The sequence below is a fragment of the Schistocerca americana genome, chromosome 6 (genome assembly GCF_021461395.2).
Source record: "Schistocerca americana isolate TAMUIC-IGC-003095 chromosome 6, iqSchAmer2.1, whole genome shotgun sequence".
NCBI lineage: Eukaryota > Metazoa > Arthropoda > Insecta > Orthoptera > Acrididae > Schistocerca > Schistocerca americana.
In genome coordinates this window covers 360,830,231-360,854,300 of record NC_060124.1, presented here as the reverse complement: position 1 = coordinate 360,854,300, position 24,070 = coordinate 360,830,231, and the positions used below count along the sequence as shown (strand labels likewise).

The 24,070-nt window shown below is 38.6% G+C and overlaps 1 protein-coding gene across 1 annotated transcript in view; it reads right to left on the bottom strand.

Annotated features, from left to right (window-relative positions):
• Positions 1–24,070, bottom strand: part of LOC124619340 (protein unc-80 homolog) — a 905,779-nt gene that overhangs the window by 717,628 nt on the left and 164,081 nt on the right. The window contains exons 7-9 of the mRNA XM_047145658.1: positions 23,652–23,877; positions 23,166–23,284; positions 5,405–5,488 (exon numbers count right to left, since the gene is read on the bottom strand). Coding sequence (XP_047001614.1) covers positions 5,405–5,488; positions 23,166–23,284; positions 23,652–23,877 — 429 coding nt within the window. The remainder of the gene's footprint in view (positions 1–5,404; positions 5,489–23,165; positions 23,285–23,651; positions 23,878–24,070) is intronic.

Below are 24,070 nucleotides of genomic sequence, written 5' to 3'. Positions count from 1 at the left end.
GTGACTTTGGTTCCTAAAGTTAATAAAGCAATCAAGAAAGCTAGATGAGTATTTGTGCTAGAAAGAACAGAAAGACAGTTGTTAGCATCCCGACAATGAACTGACATCATTTAGTTCCAGTACAGTGGACAAAGAGGAATGATGGGCAAAGTGTAAATGGGCTGTGAATCAGACTCTGGAGAAGTATGTGCTGAGTAAATGGATTCAGGTTGGAAAAGATCCACTGTGGTTTAACAACAAAATTCAAAAACTGTTGAGGAAACAAAGAGTGTTGCACTCTCAGTTCAAAAAAGAACACATAAATGATGACAAGCAAAAGCAACAGAAATTTTTAAAAAGACTGATGCCTGAAGCTTACAACAACTACCACCATTACACCTTAGCAATAGATCTTGCTGAGAACCTGAGAAAATTATAGTCTTGCATAAAATCGCTAACTAGGTCTAAGGCTTCTACCCCATCACTTGCTGACCAATCTGGTGTAATGGCAGAGGACAGCAAAAATTAAGATAAAGTTTTAAATTTCACATTTAAGAAATCATTCACTCAGGAGAATCTTCCAAACATACCATTGTTTGATCACTGCACAGACTCCTGTATGGAGGACATAGTAATAAACATCACTGGTGTAGAGGAACAACTGACAGTTGAAAATAGATAAGTCACCAGGTCCTGATAGAATAACGGTTCGATTTTACAAACAGTTTACTACAGCATTGACCCCTAACTTAACTTGGATTTATCACAAATCTCTTGCCCAGCAGAAAGTCCCAAGCAACTGGAAACAAGTGCAGGTGACTCCTGTATGTAAGAGGGGTAAAAGAAAAGACCCACAAAACTAGAGACTAATATCTATAACATCGGTCTGCTGCAGAATCCTTGAACATATTCCCTGTTCAGATATAATAAATTTCCTTGGGAGCAGAAAGCTTCTGTTCAGCAACCAGCATGGTTTCAGAAAGCATTGCTTGTGCAAAACTCAGTGTGCCATTTACTCACACTGCCAACTGTTAATGAAGGTACAACCATGCAGAATAGGTTCCCAGATATGTGAATGGGATGAAAACTTCTTGAGTAGCAGAACCCAGTATTTTCTCCTCAACAGTGAGTGTTCGTCAGAGACAAGGGTATCGTCAGAAGTGCCCCAAGGAAATGTGGCAGGACCAGTGTCAATTTATATATACAAAAATGATTTGATGGACAGAGTAAGCGCCAGTCAGGTGCTGTTTGTTGATGATGCTGTGGCGTGTGGGAAGGTGTCATCAATGGGTACCTATTTCTAGTTGGTGTGATGAATGGCAGTTAGCTCTAAATGTAGAAAAATGTATGTTACAGCAGATGAGTAGGAAAAACAAATCCATGATGTTCAAATACAGCATCAGTAGAGTGATGCCTGACACAGTCACATCAATTAAATAACTAGGCAAAATGTTGCAAAGCAATATGAAATGGAACGACCATTTAAGGAGTGTCATATGGATGGCCAACAGTTGACTCTGGTTTATTTGAAGAATTTTAGGAAATTCTGGTTCATCTGTAAAGGAGACCACATACACGACACTAGTGCAGTCCATTGTTGTGTTCTGTTTGTGTATTTGGGATCTGCACCAGGTCATATTACAGGATGACATTGAAACAATTCAGCAGGAGGCTGCTAGGTTTGTTACCTATAGGTTCAAAAAACATTTAAGTTTTTTTTGAGGAGCTCTATTGAGAAAATGTAGAGAACTGGCATTTGAGGCTGACTGCAGAACAATTCTACTGCTGACAACATATATTTTGCGCATGTACCATGAAGATAATATTGGATAGATTAGTACTCGTACAGAGACATATAGAAAGTCATTTTCCCCTAGCTCTAATTGCGAGTGGAAAGAATTAGATGTGACTAGTAGTGGTACAAAATATCCTCCACAACACACCATAAGGTGGCTTGTGGAGTATGTATGTAGATGTAGATGGTCACATAAAACCAGGCATATCCAGGCAAGCAGCCAATTATGCTACATTCAATCCACACAGCTCAAAAGACATAGCTCTGGGGGACAAGTACAGCATTATGAGCCACCTAATTGTATGATAAAAACTAAAAAAGTTATAGTGTAGCTAATCAGAAAGACAATAGCCAATAAGTTATTAAGATCAACAACAGGTAAACAAATGAAGCTACAAAACCATGTGATATGTTACACTGAAAGCTCTTCTTTAGTAATGTATGGTATCTATTCAAATGGTTGTTCAGTTTGGCTGCGTGAGATGGAATAATAAGACAAAACCCTTCAACATACCAGTGACAAAATATAGACAATAATACTAGTTGCTACCCAAAATATCCAAGAATTTCACTATACTGGTCAAACTAGTAGCAATATGACATTCCGCCACTAGACGTCTTGAGGTATGCATCTTATCTACTGCAGCATAAAGTTGCATCTTGTTTGGCACATGCAGTTGTGAATTGTAGTGAGGCATGTCAGGATGTGTTTCACTGCTTCTGCAAATTATAGTACAGATAACGTTAAAGAGCAACGGATATGCATAAAATTCTGTTTGAAGTAGAAGAAAACTGCAGCTGAAGCCCACCACACACTGACAGAGGCATTTGGTGAGAGTGTACTGAGTCAAGCAAGAACATTTGAGTCGTTCAAGCACTTCAAGGAAGACCAAGAATCTGTAGAAGATGTCAAAAATTTTGGCTAACCATCAATATGCACAACACCAGAAATGATCACAAAAGTGTGTGATGTGATTCACAAAGGCTAAAGAGAGACAATTCATGATGTTTGTTACAGACTTGGGCTGTCATACGATACATGTCATCAAAACCTATTTGATGAACTGAACATGAGATGAACTGCAGTGAAGTTTGTCCCTCACCTTCTCAGCATAGACCAATGAAATTTCAGGATTCAGACATGCACTGAGCTGCAACAAGAAGTTATAGAGCATCAAAATTCTTATTCAGAGCCATTACGTGATCAGGGTGTATACATGAACAAGAAAAAAAAAAATCCCGGATTTACCGGTTAAAAATACACTTTCTCCCAGGTGAAAACATTCTTTTTCTGTGTTAAGTGACAGTATATTTTCTCCTGGAAATTCAAAACTTATCAATCCTTTGAATGGTTATGGTTTTAGACACAGGTGTAGAATTTCCCGGCACTTAAGAAATCGAAACTCAGGGAAAAAAACACGTTTTGGAAATATTTGATATGCAGCAACATGTACGCTGAGTATTTTTGTATTACAAAAGTATACATTGTAATTCCACCAAACACCGCATGTTACTTTCCAAATCATTGAAATCAAGATTGCGATGTGCTTTTGTAAGCCAGTTATAGCTCATGTCATGTGATTTCGCCAGCCAATGACAGTGAATATTCAGAGCATAGGACACGTGTTGTAGACAGCCAACAGCAACATTATTTTTAAGTAGCATGAACACATAAGTTAATGGTTTAAATTAAAATACACTGTGTTGCTACGAGACAAGCAGTTGTGACTTCATGCTCATTGGAGGCAATTTGTTGTTATGAAGCATTGCATAGTCTTCCTAAAGCCTTTGACACAGTTTGCTGTTGCCAGATGCTTGCATGAGCACTGTGTGTCGTTGTTGTATATGGCGCATTTCCTTTGGAATTTAAGTTATTTTTGTTCTTTGCTCTCGTTTATGTTTTATTGTTGAAGTATTATTATTCTGCAGTAGCAGGATACAGTAATATCCTTTGTTAGAGTATTGGTTCTTACCAGTCAAAGTTGCAAAAATTTAGCTGAAAACTAAAACAATGAAAAATTCCTGGTATTCTAAAAAATTCCTGGGTTTTTCCTGGATCTCCCGGGTCATATACACCCTGATGATGGATCTTAGGTCTATGGTTATGACCCTGCAGCAATCATCACAATGGAAAATGCCATCTTCTCCAAGGCCGAAAAAAACTCTGTAAGTTCGCAGCAACATGAAGTCATTGCCAATTATTTTTTTGACATCTGAGGAGTGGTGCGTAAGGAGTATGCTCAATCTGGTCAGAATGTCAATGAGAAGTTTTACAATAAGGTTTTGAAGTGACTGAGGAAAAATGTTTGGTGCAAACAGCCAGAGTTGTGGAAAGGGCAATATTACAAAGATTCTACAAACAAGCCAGGAGTGTGTATAAAAGGGCTGATGCCCTTTGGGCTGGGGTGGCTTGCATGTGGTTAAAGGTGATGAAATTGCATTGCTTTGTTTCATGATCTGGCCTCTAACTCTCAAGCCAAACTTAGAGACTGAGTAGTGTTCATTTGATGCACAGTTTGTGTGCAATCTTGTGTTATTGCTTTGAATGATTCAACTCTTACCATAACGTAGTTACCTTTTGATTTCACATTCTGGAACTTTCATAATTTGCATTCAAACTGAAGCACAGCTCAACTAGTGACTGTCAAGATACAGATGTACTCATAGCACCAGTGCAGAGAAGCTTATATTTTGTGAAACCCCATCACTAATCTACGTTAATATTTGATGAAATACACCATAATTGTGCATTCCAGTCCTTTATTTAAATATTACTGAATTTTTGTATCTACACAGCTAGAAATCGTGGCACAGTAACATATGTGCTCATGACAGCTTAATTTGCTGAGTTCATACACACAACTCCCCTACCCTTCCCAATAACAGTGAAACACAAGTCTATAGTAGTTAGAGTCATCCTTGCCCCCTTCCTGTCTTATCGTTTTTGATGTTTTATTTTCACATCTTTGTCATCTCTGTGTAAACTTCCTTTTCTGCGACAATACTCATGATGCATTAAATATGTAGGTATTGTATTCCACAGAAGTTTACTATTTTGCAATTATAAAGTAGTTGGCTAACTGTATTGAACAGCACTTCACATTATTATATAGGTGCACAACGCCTTTCTACGCTAGGTCTTGTCTTTTGCTATTTAATAGCCTTTTCTTGCCCTTAAAGAAAAGTGTTAATACCAACAAAAAGTCTATAGGTCACAAGAGGATCATAATAAAACTATCCTGTAACATGTTGTTACATACATCTCAAGGTCCTTAGGAAACCTAAGAACTTAAAAATGTGGTACCTTCTTTGTGTTAATGCTAAACTTTATTGAAATAAATACATTCCCTTTTGTAGGTAACCATGTTGCAAATCAGTATAAATGACACTATTTGCATTCACCAGATACTGTACTCAATGAAGTAGCTTAGTGGTCACTTGGTATTTTGCTATCACATTAATAATAAAAATGAGCTGAAGGTTCATGACTGAATGTATTAGGCTGTGTTGTTGATGTGATGTTTCTTTAATTACAATATGAAGTAAGCACTAATTACGGATACTTTATTCCAATACCTATTGAAAACAATAACTGCTGTATTACTGAAAATAAATTATGCTTTTACTCACAACATGTTCTTCTTCAGTGCTGGAACTTTCTTCTGGAATCGTTTCTGGAAAGATGGTGTCCTTTGGTGATGATAGCCATGCAGCCTACAAACATTTTATGAAGCATTAATAGAATCAACACTCTCTCAAAACTATACTAAATTACATCTCTAAGTATACAAAATAAAGTAAATAAAGTATTTACATGAATCGAATGCACCATCAAATATACTGTACATCGTACTTTAAAAAAAAAAAATTAAAAAATTAAAAAGAAATTGTGTCACTGGAAGGCTAAATTTATTTTATACAACTATATGAGCTATCAAAAGAATAAGAATTTTTAAGCGACCTGTTGTTAAGTGACATAGTCATTATTAAAAAAGAATGCCTATCTTGATTACCTACCTGTCATACAAACAAACATACAAATTACAGGCGTTACTCATCATTATTCACTAATGTCATTCATTTCCTGAGAGAAGTATGCATCAGAGACAGATCCATTTCCTCTTTCCCTATCATCTTCAATGTTGTTACACAGCACATCATCATTATTGCTGTTCAGAATATTTGAAATACGGCATTTCCTGAATGACTTTACAATCATTGGTGCTTCAAGGCTTTTTCAGGCAGTGGCCAGTGTGCAATAATGTGGGTGCATCAAATCTGTCAGGGTCAGTTCATGGTTTGTTCTGCAAAATCATTATTTTTTGCACGGTTCCTGAATGTAACCTTTGAAAGGTTCATTTATACTGACATCCAGAGGTTGTAACACAGAAGTCATTCCTCCAGGAATAATAACAAGGTTATTGGCTAGGATGGGGGCATTCTTTTTTATGTCGTCAGTGAGATAAACACAAAATGCATACAGACAAAGCATAGATGGTAGCTTGGAAAGCTCATCAGAACAGAGTTCCTATATATTTCCGAGCCAGACAAGCATTAAAGTTTCATCCATTAATCCCTTCCCCCCTTCTTTTGAACAATGACATCATCAGGGAACAGATTCTCATTTTTAAGAGTCTTGTTTTACACTTAATGATTAAGAAAAGGGGAAGTTTGTATCCACCTGCTGTGACTGCCAATGTTACGGTAATTCAATGCTTTTCACACCACGATGTTTTGATGGTAACTTCCTTTCTCTCCTTCTCATCAATCATGTAATTATGCAGAATATCAAATCAAAATGGTGTCTCATCAGCATTGCCTATTTGGCCCACTGAAAAATTCTTCTCTTTCTGAAGTGTGATGACATAACATCTAAATTCTTGAAGTTTTTTCCTCAAAATCCTGTGGAAGCTTTTGGTATACTCTTTTATGAGTCGCAGAAAAAAGCCTGCCTGTTTTGTATAGCAATAAACCTATCCACAGCTAGCCTAAACTCTTACCTTGGTATATTAAGCCACCTCTTTTACTTTGTGTCTTGGGGTGGCACTGTTCACAGGTTGCCCACTCTTCCTCCTTTCACAGATGAATTTCACAACTTTTACTTCAAAATAAGATATCTTCCTTTGTGAGGGCCAATGAATTTCTTTCTAGTAACGGTAGTTGCATATAATACCAGTTTCTGTTTCTTCCATAAGTGAATGTTACACTCAGCTACATTGAACTCTCATCGCAACCTACCGTTACCATATTTTTCAGCATAAAGAATTACTTTGCACTCAAAAGTAGCATCATATGATGTTCCTCACTGCTTTCCTTACATTTCATGACTACCAAATGCAAACACATTATGCACTAATAGGCTAACAATAATGAAACAAAGTAGAGAATCACAACAATGTCTTGTGACATAGGGAACACAAACTAAAATTCAATGATGTTGCCAGTGATTCACAGATTCAAGTTCATAATCTTACATGCACCCAACTTTTGAATACTGCATATGGTAAAAAATGTGTGCATTAGATTCATGTAAATACAGTATTTCAAATAATGTCAAAGCTGACAAAAAGCTGAGAATAAGTAAAAATACTGGCCTGTCAGCAATAGAGTTAATTTTTCTTAAAACAAAGTAGTAAAAGATGCAAAATGTATTTTGTTATATTTATATTTATTATATCTGAACAATTGCCATCCATTTTCTCAATGACATTTACAGTCATGGGTAATAATGATGTGCGATGGTGTAAAGTGCTTCTGGGAGAATGATGGTTTGGTAGTGGCATAATTTGGCTTTGATGTAAAGGGATTTGTTTTTATAAATATTCCAGGTGATTGTGAAGTCTTTATACAGTTTTTCTAAATGAGTTTTAATGCTCATTATGTCTATATCAGTGTTCCTGATAATTTAACCTAAGTACTTGAAGCACTGAACAAGAGTGATGTTGCTATATTTAAACCTGAAGGATCCTAGGGCATGTTTCAATTCTATATTCATGATCTACTCCCAAAAAACTAAAATTCAGTTTTGAAGAGATCTCGTGAAACTTTTCTAGGGCATGCCAGGCTTCAATAGTACTCCTGATAATAATTGCTGAATCATCAACTATGGCAAGATGTTTGATTTTTTCTTTTTGTTTATGGTCACATATTTATTCAGAGTGAGGAACCATGTTGACACTAGTAAAAAGTGAGAAAGGTGACAAAATATTCGAAGAAAGTGATTCAATGGTGATGAAACATTTTAAAAAGGTGGTTAAAAGGAAAGAAACTATTCCAATAAACAGATATGAGACGAATGAATTGTTTTTATTTTTGGTAAACCCACCATAAAGGCTGGTTAAGACTAGAATAAATTTCACTATTATGATCCTGGACAGGGCATGGCCACTTTTTCCTACTTACACATTTATTGTGATATGCTGGTACATTGGTAATTTGGTACTGGTAATACAATACTGATAACTGTAATTCACAAACAAAATCTACCTCACATTTTACAACTAATAACATTCTATGCTTAAATACTGAAAAATGATCAACAAAATATTTTTGCATTAATGTTTCTTAGGAATCTTCACAAATAATGAGGTAATCAACTAGATTTTCTGAATGGTTTCCACCTCCCTTTCCTTTAATCTTTCTTCTGCTATCATGATTTGTACACACACACGCTTACCCTGGGCCAATTTTGCTGCCTTTAAACAATTTTTGAGTGCTTTCTTCATTTTAGCTTAAGGTTTGCTGAGATGTTCTTGTCTCTCCTTTGATATAAGGTGTTATTTTTATTTTCTTTCAGAGCAGCTGTTCATAGACAGCTGATTTTTTCATGTTAGTCATCTTTTTAATCGCCTCCTCAATATGCCATTGGTTTTGCTCCTCTTTTTGCTCTTATTCTAAGCTTCTTTCTTTTCACTTTCTCTCTTATAACTGGTATAATTTGCATGAGCTTGCTGTCCATACCCAATGAGTCATGAATCAATGGACACAGAAAGAAAATAGGGATACTATCCCATAGCATCTGTCACGGACGAAACACTGTTTAGAAATCTGATTTTCTCCTAATCTGTGCTTTAAATGGAATATCTTCTCTCTATGTCCACATTTCCATGAGACAATGTAAGAGAAGCCTTAAAAAGTTTTAAACATTTGGGTACTTAAACTCGACATATAATGGGTCCCTATTTGAGATGTGATGCTGCCAGTAATTGTTAACATCTATAGTATCTAAAGCCGGGTCATCCTCTCAAATTGTAGAATCTTTCATTTATCTAGTAAGTAATCCAGTGGGAAACTGAACATCATCACTTTTGCAACATTTAATATGCCACTGCAGTTTCTGCTCTTTATTCTTTCTTTGGAGTAAAAAATCCCAAGACTTTTCGGTTGAGCACTTGACAAGCAAGTCTTTTCCACCCCAGTTGCAAGCTGCAATGAAATGTTTTTGGACATTCTTTAGAAACCACAACTTACATCTTTCCAGTCTACTAAGCTCTCTGGTTACTTGCCCACTAACAACTAGTTGTTCAAAATGAAGAAGATTATCCAATGTAAAGAGTTCATTACAGAGAACTTGGAAAATACTCTCAAATTTTCGTAATGCAGAAACCTTCAAAACAAGAGCCAAAGGGTTTGAAATATGTTTCTGTATTTGGCTTTGAAAATGTTATGTGAACTTACTGAATAGTTCTGCAGATGAAATAATAAAATGAAGTTCTGCTCTCATTCAGGCTTTTTTGTAGGATTTGGACTGAAAAGCAGCAGAATTCTTTTTTAGAGGTATATACTAAAGAGTGGAATATTGAATACCATCTCAGTGTTCCAAAATCCTATTGGTTGAAGGTCCTACAGTAGGCCATCCTGTGGCTGTGTGTCTCAAAAATGTCTGATGTGTAATGTTAAAATTATACTGGATTCCTTCATGTTCTGTTTAAAAAATAGGCCAATCATCAAAATAATGTTGAAAACTGACCAGAATTCAGAAGCTTCTTCACTTAAACACTCCAAAGCATTTACACAGAAATTATCAATTGTATGAATGTTGCAAGTTCTGATGTTTGTAAGTTTTCTGCCTCAGGTCTCTTTGAAATCACTATCTAAAAGCCTACACACTCTTGTACAGGTGTTAGGTCCAATCTGGTTGACTTCTACTGCACTACATGGTGTCCCATTTGTTATTCTTCTACTTCTTCAGACAGATGAAGTACCTTGCAACAGCTTGGTCATGGATACTTTCCATCAATCGGAATTACATTACTCTTTAACACACAGTTAATTATAGTTGAAATGTGCTCTACTTTTTACATTCTTTTAACTTCACTGGTTTTGTTTCCATTTTCTGTGCTTACTCTTTCTTTTTCCTTAATAACTGCTCTTCCAGTAATTAACAGTTCCACCTTGAGGCTTCTTATCATGTATTCCTTTTTTGTTGATCTACTGTCAAGATAGTCAACTAACTCTTTACTCTGTGGTTCAACTACAATTTCCTTAAAAAAAGGACAATACAAATATTAATCAGATAATGGAGCTCCAGGTTGGGATATCAACAATGTGGGAAAGGATAGATTGCTTCTTACCATTAAGATTACACATGACGTTGCAAATAGGTACAATTAAAAGACATTAACAGATATGCTTTCAGCCACACCCTTTGAGAAACACACACCATTCATTCACACCAAGCAAGCACACTCCAGCAGTTCAAACCAGAATGCAACAGTCATGTGGAATTGAAGCAGAAATCTAAAGAGGAAGGGATAGCAGTGAATGGGTGGGTGATAAGAGGAGTGGTGTCTGGTGCAGTGTGCAGGGCTTAGACTGCCACCAGGCGCAGTTTTAGTAGGATGCGGGGCAGGGAGGTGAGGAAAACAGGACCAAGGAAATAGGGACGGGTGCATTCGCAGAGGGCGATACACAAAGAGGGTGGGAGATCAGAATGGGGTGGACATGAGGGAGGAGGTGGAAACGGTTGGGTGGAAAGTGTGGGGACAGTATAGATAACTCCCATCTGTGCAGTTCAGAAAAGCTGGCAATGGAATGGAGATCCAGATAGCTCTCATAGTAAAGCACCCATTGAGAACAAGCATGTTATTTTCAGCTGCATGTTGTGCCACAGGGTAGTCTACTTTGCTCTTGCCCACAGTTTGGTGGTGGCCATTCATCCTGGTGGACAGCTGGCTGATGGTCATACCAATATAAAAAAGCTGTGCAATGATAGCAGCAGTGGTGGTCTATGACATGGCTGCTTTCACATGTTTCCCAGCCTCTGATAAGGTAGGATAAACCTGTGACAGGACTGGAATAAGACATGCTGGGTGGGGGGATTGGGCAGGTTTTGCACCTGGGTCTTCCACAGGGATATGATCCTTGTGATATGTGATTGTGATTGGAAGTGGCATAGTGACAGATTATGATGTTATGGAGTGTGGTGGGTGATGGAACAGCACTTTAGGAGGGGTGGGAAGGATCTAGGATAGGATGATAGGTCACAAAAGTCCTGGCAAAGTATGTAGTTCAGTTGTTCCACTATGGTGTGGTATTGGGTGGCAAAGGGGGCAATCCTTTGTGGCTGGGGGTGATAGGAGTATTGGGGATCTGGGTATTGGCTTAAAGCCTTAGGTCCTTTGCAGTAACTCTCCCACGAATTCTTTTCCCTCCTCATATATTCTCCAAAATCTATAGACCACCACAATCATGGACACTCCATTGTGGCTGATTACTGTGGCCCCACTGAAAGCACTTTGGCCCTCACTAACCAACACCTCCAGCCACCTACCTTTAATCTTGCCTCCCGCATCAAAGATACCAGCCAATTCCTTCAACGACTATCCACAATCCCCACCCCTTTACCTTCTGGATTCCTACTCATAACTGTTGATGCCATCACTCTACACACACTAACATGCCCATTGTCTTACCACTACTAAACATTACCTTTCCCAATGGCCTTCAGACAGCAAACTCACGACCTCATTTTCTTATACACAACACCAACTTTATCCTAACCTACAACTACTTCTCCTTTGAAGCAAGGTATATAAACAAATATGTGGCACAGCCTTGGGCACTTGCATGGCACCCTCCTATGCCACCCTCTTTAGGAGCCATCTAGAGGAGACTGTTGTAGCCTCCCAAAACGCCAAACCTCTAGTCTGGCTCAGGTTCATTGATGAAATCTTCATGATCTGGACTCAGGGCGAGACAAGCTATCTTCATTCCTTCACAACCCCTTCCCTGTGTTTCATATGGGCCTCCTCAACCCACTGTGTCACCTACCTAGATGTCATAAAGCTCCTCTCTGATGGCACCATCCACACCTCTGTCCACATAAAACCCACCAACCACAAACAGCACCTTTCATTTTGCCAGCTGACATCCCCACCCCAAAAAATGTCTCCCTTACAGCCTGGGTCCCTGCAGATGGTGTATCTGCAGTGACAAGAAGTCCCTTGCACAGTATCACGAGGGCCTCACCAAAGCCATTAAAGACAGGCACTATCCCCAACAACTAGTCTGCATACACATCTCCCATGTCACTTCCTCTCACACCCCAAATCATCTCACCAATACCAAGAGAACCATATTCTTTGCCAAGGCTTTGATTACGTATCATCATGCCCTGAAATGAGGGACATCCTATCCAAGATACTTCCCACTCTTCCTAAAGTGGTGTTTTGTCACCCATCCATCCTCCACAACATCCCAGTCCACTGCTATGCCACCCCCAATCCCAATCCCTCGCCGCAAGGATCATATCCATGTAATAGGCCCAGTTGCAAGACCTGCCCAATTCATCCACCCAGCACTTCCTATTCCAGTCCTGTCACAGACTTATCCCGCCCCATCAGAGGCTGGGCCACATGTGAAAGCAGCCATGTCATGTACCAGCTCTGCTGCAATCACTGCATGGCTTTTTATATTGGTGTGACTACCAACCAGCTGTCCACCAGGATAAATGGCCACCACCAAACTGTGGGCAAGAGCAAAGTAGACCACCCTGTGGCACAACGTGCAGCTGAACATAATATGCTTGATTTCAATGGCTGTTTCACTACCAGAGCCATCTGGAGTCTCCCCTCCATCATCAGCTTTTCTGAACGGCACACATGGAAGTTATTCTTACAACACATTCTCTGCTCCTGCAATTATCTCAGCCACAGCCTACAAAAATAAACTGTCCCCACAACCTCCACCCATCAGTTTCCATCCCCTCTGTCATATCACTCCTCTCCATATTGTCTCTCACCCTCTTTGTGGGTTGCCTTCTGCCATTGCAACTGCCCATCTTTCCCTGCTCCTCTCCTTCTTTTTTGCTCTGTGTTCTCTAACTCCCTGCCCCACAATCTCCCAATGCTGTCTCAGCTGCCAGAGTTGGCAGTCATGTGTGCGTAAGGTGTGCCTGTTTGTGTGAAAGAATGTGTGTTTCTCATTCTTTTTTGATGAAGGCCATGGTTGAAAGTTTATGTGTAAGTGTATTTTAACTGTGCCTGTTAGCAACTTAACATGTCATCTTTACTGCAAGTAGCAATCTGTCTTTTCCTACCTTAAAAATATTAATCAGTCTCCTAAAAATCATTTTCTCTTTTCTGCATTTTGCTTCATAAATCAAGCCAGTCACATCATGATTTGTTATTTAATACAATTCACTGCCCTCCAGTACACTCACTCCACTACACCCCAAACTTATGAATTAGTTAACATTTTCCCATGCCTCTTTCTTCACTATGTACTTTTGCCATAAAAAACTGTGTTGTAGCAATATGAATTCTTCACTTTTATCTTTCAGAATGCCACATTCTTCTTCACTGTTGTAAGGATTTTTATTTTAGCCAAACACAAAGGTATTCCTCCTCCTTTTCTTCTTCATCTTATTCTGCTTCAGATCTCATAGATATACATTTGTTACAAAACTTTTTAACAAGAGTGATCTTCTAAATTCATTAATGAGAAGTCCGCCCCGGTAGCTGAGTGGTCAGCGTGACAAACTGTCAATCCTAAGGGCCCGGGTTCGATTCCCGGCTGGGTCGGAAATTTTCTCTGCTCAGGGAGTGGGTGTTGTGTTGTCCTAATCATCATCATTTCATCCCCATCGACGCGCAGGTCGCCGAAGTGGCGTCAAATCGAAAGACCTGCACCAGGCGAACGGTCTACCCGACGGGAGGCCCTAGCCACACGACATTTCCATTTATTTTTATTAATGAGAAGCAGAAAGTGATTAACTAATTAAAATATATACATCATTAAACTCAGTAATTCATAGACAATGGGCCTAGCACAAAAAGTCTCGCTGGATTTATATGGTGGTAGTTAGCATGCCTTCTCGGCACGGTTCAGTGATGAAACTAACTACATGGCAATCTATTTATGCAATGCATTTAGTAACTATTCCCAGTTGTCCATCATTGCCTTCCACTGTCCAGAAGCCTACAGAATAACATTTTCAACTTATACACCTTATCGAAATGTCATCTTTCAATTGTTTCCACCAATCCCCACCGGTAAAATTACCAGTGTAGTTTGAAGGTAAAAGTGGAACAGTTATTTGCAGTCTATTCTTAGATAAGGTGTATACATGGACAAGGAAAAAAATTAACAGATTTTCCCCGGACTTCCTAGTTAAAAATACTTTTTCCTGTGTGAAAATAAACCATTTCCAAGGTGAAAACACACGTTTTATGTGTTACTTGACACATTTTAGGAAGCAAAGCTCAGCAAAAAAACAACACATTTTGGAAACATCTTTGATGTGTAGTAACATATATGCTGCATATTTTCGTATCATGATATGCTGCATATTTTCGTATTACGAAAGCATAAATTCGAATTCCAACAAAGGCAGCATGTTAGTTTCTGAAGCATTGAAATCAAGATTGTGATGCACATTTGCAAGCCAATTACTGCTCAAGTCACGTAATTTTGCTAGCCAATGACAGCAGACATTCAGAGCATAGGACATGTGGTGTAGTCAGCCAATAGCAACATCAATGGTAAGTTTTGTATGTCCACCCTTGTGATTGGCGGTCAGGGGGACTTCGGCCATTCACTTACATAAGAAAATGAAACACCTACAGCCATCCTTATGATGTCATTTGTTGTATGGCTATCAGTATCAGTGCTTCAGTGCACCATCTTCAGATCTCAACTGATGCTGAAAGGGTTAACATCATCTGTATACATGATGTATCAGAGACCAACATCTATAACTGGTTTTCAAAGATTATCTGTAACTGCAGTGTTATCTATCCAACCATCAACTATAAACTGACAGGAGAAACATTCAGATTGAATGTCCAAAGGTATGTGTCAGCAATTTGCAATCTTTGGACATTTTATTTTGAATGTTTCTCCAGTCAGTTGATAGTTGGAGGGACAACATTATGGGTACAGATAATCTATAAAAGCCAGTTACAGGTATTGGGCACTGATACTTCATGTATATGGATGGTGTTAGCCCTCGTGGCATTAGCTAAGGCATGAGGATAGTGCATTGAAGCATCAAAACTGGTAGCCATACAATAAATGCCATCATAAGGATGGGTGTAGGTGTTTCATTTTCTTACGCCACTGGTAAGTAGTGCAAACACACAAATAGGAAAAGTTAATGGTTTAAATTAATATAGATTAGTACAGATAAAAAAAGCTAAGCTTTCAAATACAATATCGGTCATTTTTTGTACCTTTGAGAAACATCACACAAATGTGCCAGTAAAATTTAAACAGTGACACAAATATCTGGTCTTCTGGGCCCAAAATTTTGCTAAGCAACTGGTCCTGAAAGTGTTACCTTTTAAATGAGAGTCAAATGCTGTTTGATTTAAGAAATTCATAGCTCATTCTCACATGTAACATAATTCGTCTTGCATTAAAGGAAATTTACTTTGAAAGTAATCACCATTCACAAAATTTCCCTATAACTTGTTAGAATAGGTTCGTTTGAGCACTTGCCAGAGAGTGCCACAAAACAGTTGCTACAGCGCATGTGCAGCTACAATGGCAAAGGAAGGCCAGAAAAGAAGTGTTACTGTGCATGTGCAGCTATGATGACGATGGAAGATCATGTTTAGTGTTTTCTCTGCTTAAATGCCTTTCATCCCATTTCTGCTTGGAATTTTGTGTGCAGTAGGGCATCAGGTGACAACGAGCAGCACTGTGACATGTTGTTCGGAGCGGACATATGGACTTATTGTACTTGCAGCAATTGTTTTATCATATCCTTTCTACATAAGGAATGGAAAATAAGAAAGCAAGCCTTGGCATATGATTCATTTCAAAACTGGACTCTACAACTCACAGTACTCTCCACAAAGCACTGCAAAAAGGAATACAAGGGAATACAAATTTCTTGCAAAAATAATAAAAAAACTGTTTTTATACAATAGAACTAAGAACAAGTAAGTTTTTTTATGTCTTTCTCAAACTGTATACAAAATTAACTAGGTTATTTGCGAAGCCAAGAACCTGTGTAACGGCATTTTATATTCTACTGCAGCAGTAAATATAAAGTCTTCTGGAGAGTTACAATGACAAAATACGTAGTGCTGCCAGTCTATAATTTACAAAAGAATGGTGCTCTGCATATTTAAGACATAAATAACATAAATTAAGAAATAACATTAAGCCTAGAGGAGGTACCAGACAAGTGTTGAAACTTGTCTTGTGATCAGAAAACATTCTGTTTCATGGAAGACAGATTTGTAAAATTCTGCTAAAGCTGTCAATACATCTGAAGTGAACCATTTTATTCAACACTGCCGACCAAATTTGCCTGCTTATTAATCTTAAAGTAAACACTTACATATGTTCATACATATATAGTTTTATGAGATCTTATTTTACATCACAAAAGAAACAGGACACCAGAGGGTACTCCAAGAGCATCTAAATTTCGTAAACCATACTAAACTGTTTAATTTGGGTTAAAGTGCACATTTGCACATCTAGATTCACAATGATGTAGGCCCCAACCTGGCATTAACTTTTCAGTGTGATTTTCAGGATGCAAATTTTCTTGGAGTACCAGTACTGCATTATCTCATGTACCATTCTCTGTTGCTGTGGTCTTCAGTCCAAAGACTGGCTTGATGCATCTCTCATCTCCAAGTAACTACTGCAACCTACATCCTCCCATCCGTGCTTCCATCCAAAGCTAAATTAGTGATCCTTTGATGTCTCAGAATGTGTCCTCCGACCGAGCCCTTCTTCTAGTCAAGTTGTGCCACAAATTCCTCTTCTCCCCAATTCTATTCAGTACCTCGTCATTAGTTACGTGATTTACCCATCTAATTTTTAGCATTCTGCTGTAGCATCACATTTCAAAAGCTTCTATTCTCTTCTTGTCTAAACTATTTTTCATCCATGTTTCATTTCCATACATGGTTACACTCCATACGAATACTTTCCGAAAAGATTTCCTGACACTTAACTCTATACTTGATGTTAACAAATTTCTCTTTTTCAGAAACACTTTCCTTACCATTGCTAGTCTACATTTTATGTCCTCTCTACTTCGACCACCATCGGTTACTTTACCTCCCAAACAGCAGAACTCACCTTCTACTTTAAGTGTCTGATTTCCTAATCTAATCTCTTCAGCATCAACTGATTTAATTTGACTACTTTCCATTATCCTCACTTTGTTTTTGTTGTGTTTCATCTAATATCCTTCTTTCAAGACACTGTACAATCCGTTAAACTGTTCTTCAAAGTCTTTTGCTGTCTCTAACAGAATTACAATGTTGTCGGCAACAAATTTTTATTTCTTCTCCCTGAATTTTAATTCCTTCTCCAAATTTTTCTTTTTTTTCCTTTACTGCTTCCTCAACATACAGATTAAATACCATCTGGGGTAGGCTAAACCCTGTCTCACTCTGTTCTCAACCACTGCTTCCCTTTCATGCCCCTTGACACTTGTAGCTGCCATCTGGTTCCTGTACAAATTGTAAATAGCATTTCACTCCCTGTATTTTACCCCTGCCATCTTCTGAATTTGAAAGAGAGCATTCCACTCACCACTGTCAAAAGCTTTCTCTCAGTCTACAAATGCTATAAACATAGGTTTGCTTTTCCTTAACCTATTTTCTAAGATACATCATAGGGGCAGTATTGCCTCACGTGTTCCTACATTTCTTGTGAATCCAAACTGATCTTCCCCGAAGTTGGCTTCTGCCAGTTTTTCCATCCGTCTGTAAAGAAATCGTGTCAGTATTTTGCAACCATGACATATTAAACTGATAGTTCGATAATTTTCACACCTGTCTCAACAACTACCTTTTATGGAATTGGAATTATTATATTCTTCTTGAAGTCTGAGGGTGCCTGTATCATACATCTTGTTCACCAGATGAAAGAGTTCTGTCATGGCTGGCCCTCCCAAAGCTATCAATAGTTCTAACAAAATGTTGTCTACTCCTCGGGCCTTGTTTCGACTTGTGTCTTTGTGTTCAGTCAAACTCTTCATGCAGTATCGTATCTCCCATTTCATCTTCATCTACGTCCTCATCCATTTCCATAACATTGCACTCTAATACATTGCCCTTGTATAGACCCATTATACACTCCTTCCACCTTTCTGCTTTCCCTTTTTGCTTAGGACTGCTTGTCCATCTGAACTCTTGATATTCATACAGGTGGTTCTCTTGTCTCCAAAGGTCTCTTTAATTTTCCTGTAGGCAACAACTATCTTACCCCTAGTGATATATGCTTCTGCATCCTTACATCTGCCCTCTAGCCATCCCTGCTTAGCCATTTTGCACTTTCTGTCAATCTCAGTTTTGAGTCATTTATATTCCATTTTGCCTGCTTCATTTACTGCATTTTTATATTTTCTCCTTTTATCAATTAAACTCAATATGACATCTGTTACCCAAAGATTTCTACTAGCCTTCATTTCTTTACATACTTAATCCTTTGCTGCCTTCACTATTTCATCTCTCAAAGCTACCCATTCTTTTTCTGTTATATTTCTTACCCCTGTTTTTGTCAGTCATTGCCTAATTCTCTCTCAAAAACTCTATACAACCTCTGTTTCTTTCAGTTTATCCAGAGCCCATCATCTCAAATTCCTACCTTTTTGCAGTTTCTTCAGTTTTAATCTACATTTCATAACCAATAAATTGTGGACAGAGTCCATATCTGCCCTGGAAATGTCTTACAATTTAAAACCTGGCTCCTAAATCTCCGTCTCACCATTATATAATCTGTATGAATCCTTCTGGTATCTCCAGGCCTCTTCCACGTATACAACCTTCTTTCATAATTCTATAAATTGTATTTATAACCCTGTATTCACCTGACCAGAAATCTTGTTCCTCCTGCCACCAAACTTCACTAATGCCCCCGTGTCTAACTTTAACCTATCCATTTCCCTTTTCAAATGTTCTAACCTACCTGCCCGATTAAGAGATCTGACATTCCCTGCTCCACTCCGTAGAACACATTTTGTTTTCCATGATAACGACATCCTCCTGATTAGTACCCACCCAGAGATCCAAATGGCGCGCAATTTTACCTCTGGAATAGGGCACCATCATCATTTAACCACACAGTAAATCTGCATACCCTTGGGAAAAGCTACGGCTGTAGTTTCCACTTGCTTTCAGCCACTCGCAATACCAGCACAGCAAGGCCATTTTGGTTGATGTTACAAGGCCAGGTCAGTCAATCATCCAGACTGTTGCCCCTGCAAGTACTGAAAAGGCTGCTGGCCCTCTTCATGAACCACGCATTTGTCTGGCCTCTCAACAGAAACCCCTTCATTTTAGTTGCACCTACAGTACAGCTATCCATATCTCTGAGGCCCACAACCTCCCTACAATGGCAAGGTCAATGGTTCATGGGGGGTTATTAGGTTCCTTATCATGGCATAACGCCATATATATCAGAGGATGAAAACCTGCACTTGAAATTTTGCAAACAGGCAAAATTACCCAGTAGTGGGGAATGAAACACTGTTCAAATAAATTGATTGACCCTGTGGAAAAGATTAATAAAATCCAAATTTCTTTAGCAAACTGACAAAAATAACTTAATTTTTCTCAAGGTCAATGAATGCTTGATGGCCAATAACGTGGAAATAAAATAAATTCATAAAACTCAAGCTAATAACATATTTTAATCTTCTGTAACAGATATATGTTTTGTTTTCATTTGATTTGACAGCTGTAAACGAAGAGAAAACAACAAAACATGGATCACATGGTGGAGACAATCCCCCCCCATTCTCCTCAAATCAGATTGCTCTGCACAAGCGTGAATCTGGCAGCTTGGACACGCCAGAAAATTTTTCTGGATTGCAGCTGGCTGCTTGCTGCTTATATCACTAACAGCTGCTCTTCAAGTAGCCAGAAGCGGGTGAGGGCATTGCTCATTCGTGACTCAACTGCGCTTGCGCATGAGCCCACTGGCAAATGCTCAAATGAATCTAATTTAAACAGCTATGATGTCATGCTCATCAAAAGCAGTTTGTTATGAAGTGTTCCACAGTCTTTGTTCTAAAGCCCTTGACACGTTTTGCTGTTGGAAGATACGTGTGTGTGTGTGTGTGTGTGTGTGTGTGTGTGTGTGTGCACGCGTGTGTGTGAATGCATTTTCTTCATGAGCTAAGTTTTATTTTGGTATTTTTCTCTCTGTACATTTTATTGTTGCCCTATTACTTGCAGTAGTGAGATAAAGTAAAATTTTTTATTAGAGTGTCAATTCTTACCAGTGAAAATTACAATATTTAACTGAAAACTAAAACAATGAAAAATTCCCAGAAATCTAAAAAGTTCCTGGGTTTTTCCTGGTTTTCCCCCAGACGAAAAAATTCTCAGGTTTTTCCTGGATTTCGAGGTTGTCCTGTGGTATATACACCCTGTTAGACCTAAGACCTGTCATATCAGAGGCTCACACCTTATAGACTGGTAAAACTTCGAGGAACTCCATAACGCAGGCGGCCACCAGTGGCCATGCATTCCTTGGCATTGCAAGTGTGACAGGGCAGTGTTATGCCCGGCCTCAAACTGGCGATGACCTACAGAGGGCACCTCCAACACAGTACCTACTTGTGTTTGTGCACCCTGTGAGAGGGAAATAGTTCCCACAGCATTCCACCGCAGACAGGTATACAAGCCAGTGACAGGACAGCACGAGTCATTCAGGCTTTGAGAGCCTTCCCTGGTCCAGGTGACAGGTGTTACTCACCCCATCACACAGTCAAAGTCAATTGCTAGGGTCAACCGCTGCTACCATTAAGACACCATTGGTTTCTCTCCTGAATTATGATGCTAGTTGATACATTAGCTTCTGTAGCAGCACACTGTGTTCATCATCAGTGATATTATTCTGAATAGGAAATTCTCACTTTTTTGACCTCAGCTCTGAATGCTCTCTTATTGAACCTAAAACCTGGACAGTTGTCGTCCTCAGACTCAGGCTTACCAGCCACAAACTTAACATCCAGCCAGTGATCTCTGCTGAACTAAATGTCCAGCAAGTGCTCACTCCCGATTTGGCTCCAGGCAGTGTTTTTCTCAGTGAACATAGTCCTGCTCAGTGCTCTCAGCTTTCAGTGCCGGTGTGGCCTTCTTGTGGTCCACAGTTATTTTGTACCTGTTGTATTATGCCTTCTACGGTATTCTTGACTTTAAGTTCTTACTGTCAAACCAGACTTCTATTTTGTCCAATAAACTTGTTACATTTTGGACTATGCTTTTCTTGTCACAAAGTAAAACTCTTCAATAGTAGTAGGAGCAGTAAATGTGTGCCATAAGGACACTTTATACACCTGGCCTAAGCTGTAAACATGCCCAGCACCGTGTTAAGAGTGAGGATGTGTAAACAAAGGTGAATGTGTCCTGTATATTTTATTGGATGATGTGCCATATTTGATGATTGCAGGATGTTCTGTGCTCTTGCCAGTAATCCTTGAGTTTTTTTATCTGGTGAATGTGTCCTGTAAATTTTATTGGATGACATGCCATTATGGAGAAGGCAAGAATTTCTGTACCCTAGACAGTGGTCATTGAGTGTTATTACCTGATGTCCCATGATGCTCCTGTGAGAGTGAAACATGTCACAAATTAAGTAAACACAAAACCATTTTGCAACCGAGACTGTCTATTCCTTGACCCTTCAATTGTAGTTTGACAGAGGGTTTTCCACATGCCTATTATAGCAGAAACTGTATATAACTCTAAGAGTGTACTACATGTTGTTCAGTAGATACAGCAGAAAGTGGAGCTATTGTTTGAATGTATCTCTATGGGTTCCCTGTCCCCCTTGCTTGGCCTCACCAATCATCTGATGATTCTCTCCTCCACCATCTCTGGCCTTTGGTCAGAGCAACCTGCAATCCAACCGTATGATAAAAAGGTTGAATTATGGGCGAACTACACTGCCCATCTGAAACCATATTTCCTTGTCCGTGAAATCATAAGGGCTGAACAGCAGTGTGTACTTCCTTGTATATGTCGGGCTGGAGATCTTTCACTTCCTACAACAGTTTAACCCTGAATCAGAACCACATGCACTTCCTTATGACCAACTGAATACTAGTCTGTTGGAATAGTTTGACCCACAAATCCATGTTGTCGCAGCACAATGTAAGTTGTTCAGTTACCACAAACAGATCAGTCAGTCATATAAGGAAGGGACTGACCAGCTTCAAGGCCTCTACAGAGATTTTAGTTTCCAGTGCTGGATCTCCAAGTGCAAACAAACCAATACTGCATCACTGGTTTGGGATATGATCCTGGTTTACACCCCAGGCAATGATCTTTACATGGATCTTCTAGAGCCTAAGAATCTCTCTCTTGAAACATTTCTCCTCATTATTCATTCATTACTTACCTGCTAACAGCTAGTTGTTCAAGAGGAAGCAGATTATCCAATGTAAAGAGACCATTATGAAAAACTTTAGAAATGCTATCAATTTTTCATATGGCAGAAACCTTCCAAACAGAGCTAAAATGGTTTGAAATATGTTTTCTATTTCAATAAGTAACTTGAGAATAAAATGTGTTTGGTTCTGAAACTGTTGTGTGAACTGGCTGTTTGCTGCATGATAAGTGACAATGCTCACGGTAAACATGATAGATATCACAGAGATATTAAGCTATAAATTGGAGAACTGAATGTAACAGAGGAAGCAGAAGTTTTTTTATTCAATGTACTAGCTGATGATCAATAATATTAAGGACCTTGCTTGTGTGTCCATCTGCTGTCTGACACATTGTGTGCAGTAAAAGAATGTCTTTTCTTTTCTCACACTGCTGAAAATTTAAATACTGACATATTGTCAAACAGCCATTGATGTAGTTATCTATCATGCTACAACTGAAGGAAATAAGGATATTATTAAAAACACACACACACACATACACACAAAGGTAGCAGAGATTGTAATAAACACACTTACTTCCTCATCAACAGATTTCCCTTCCATTCTTACAGCACCTGTTGGTTCACATCCTGATACACTCACTGACTGACTTGGAGGACTCTCTGCTCCCTGAAATCCTCCTTCTTCATTTGAACCTTTCCCTAAAATAAGATGATACTATTATACAGGTTTCTCCTCATTAACTTCACATTATATAAACTAAGAATTCATACTTGACTGTTATATGCATGGCAAACGTAGGCAGTAGGAACTTGTCATTCAAGTGGACTGAAGTGTTACCATCTACTCCAATGTGCAGTTTATTATTTTGATTTTGTTTGATTTTAACAATGCAACAGAACTTGCAGTGCTTCTGAATATTACATTTTACATGAGCTCTGCCAAGAAATACAATATTTTCACAAATAAACAGTTCTGTTATTTACTATCAAGTAACAATTAATCCAACTTCAACAACATAAAATATATTCCACACTCATGCCCATAATTTCAAATATTTACATTTTCGTCCAAGAAAGACATCTCCAAATTGTGGCTGCGGACCTCGAACCATCTTTGCCCAGAGAGAACGAGGTTTAGGTTTCACATGAGCTGTGAAGCATGCTGTATCTGGATGCTGATAATCCCAAAGTGCTTGCCACATTTTCAATCCATTTTCCAGTCTAAAATTTTGGAAATCTGACTCCTTCAGGTTGTGACAGATTGGTGCAAACAGATACACAAACAACTGTAAAAGGAAATAATTATTAAGAGACTATTATTGTCACTTTAAGAAAATTAGCAAACAAAAATACTTCAGGCGCCAGCCACCTATGCTACCAATTATTCTAAATATGTGACACTGAAGAAGCAACTGTACTTTCAACCATATGTGCTGGAGACTGAAGTTTATCTTTCCATAAGAATTACCAGAAAAAACC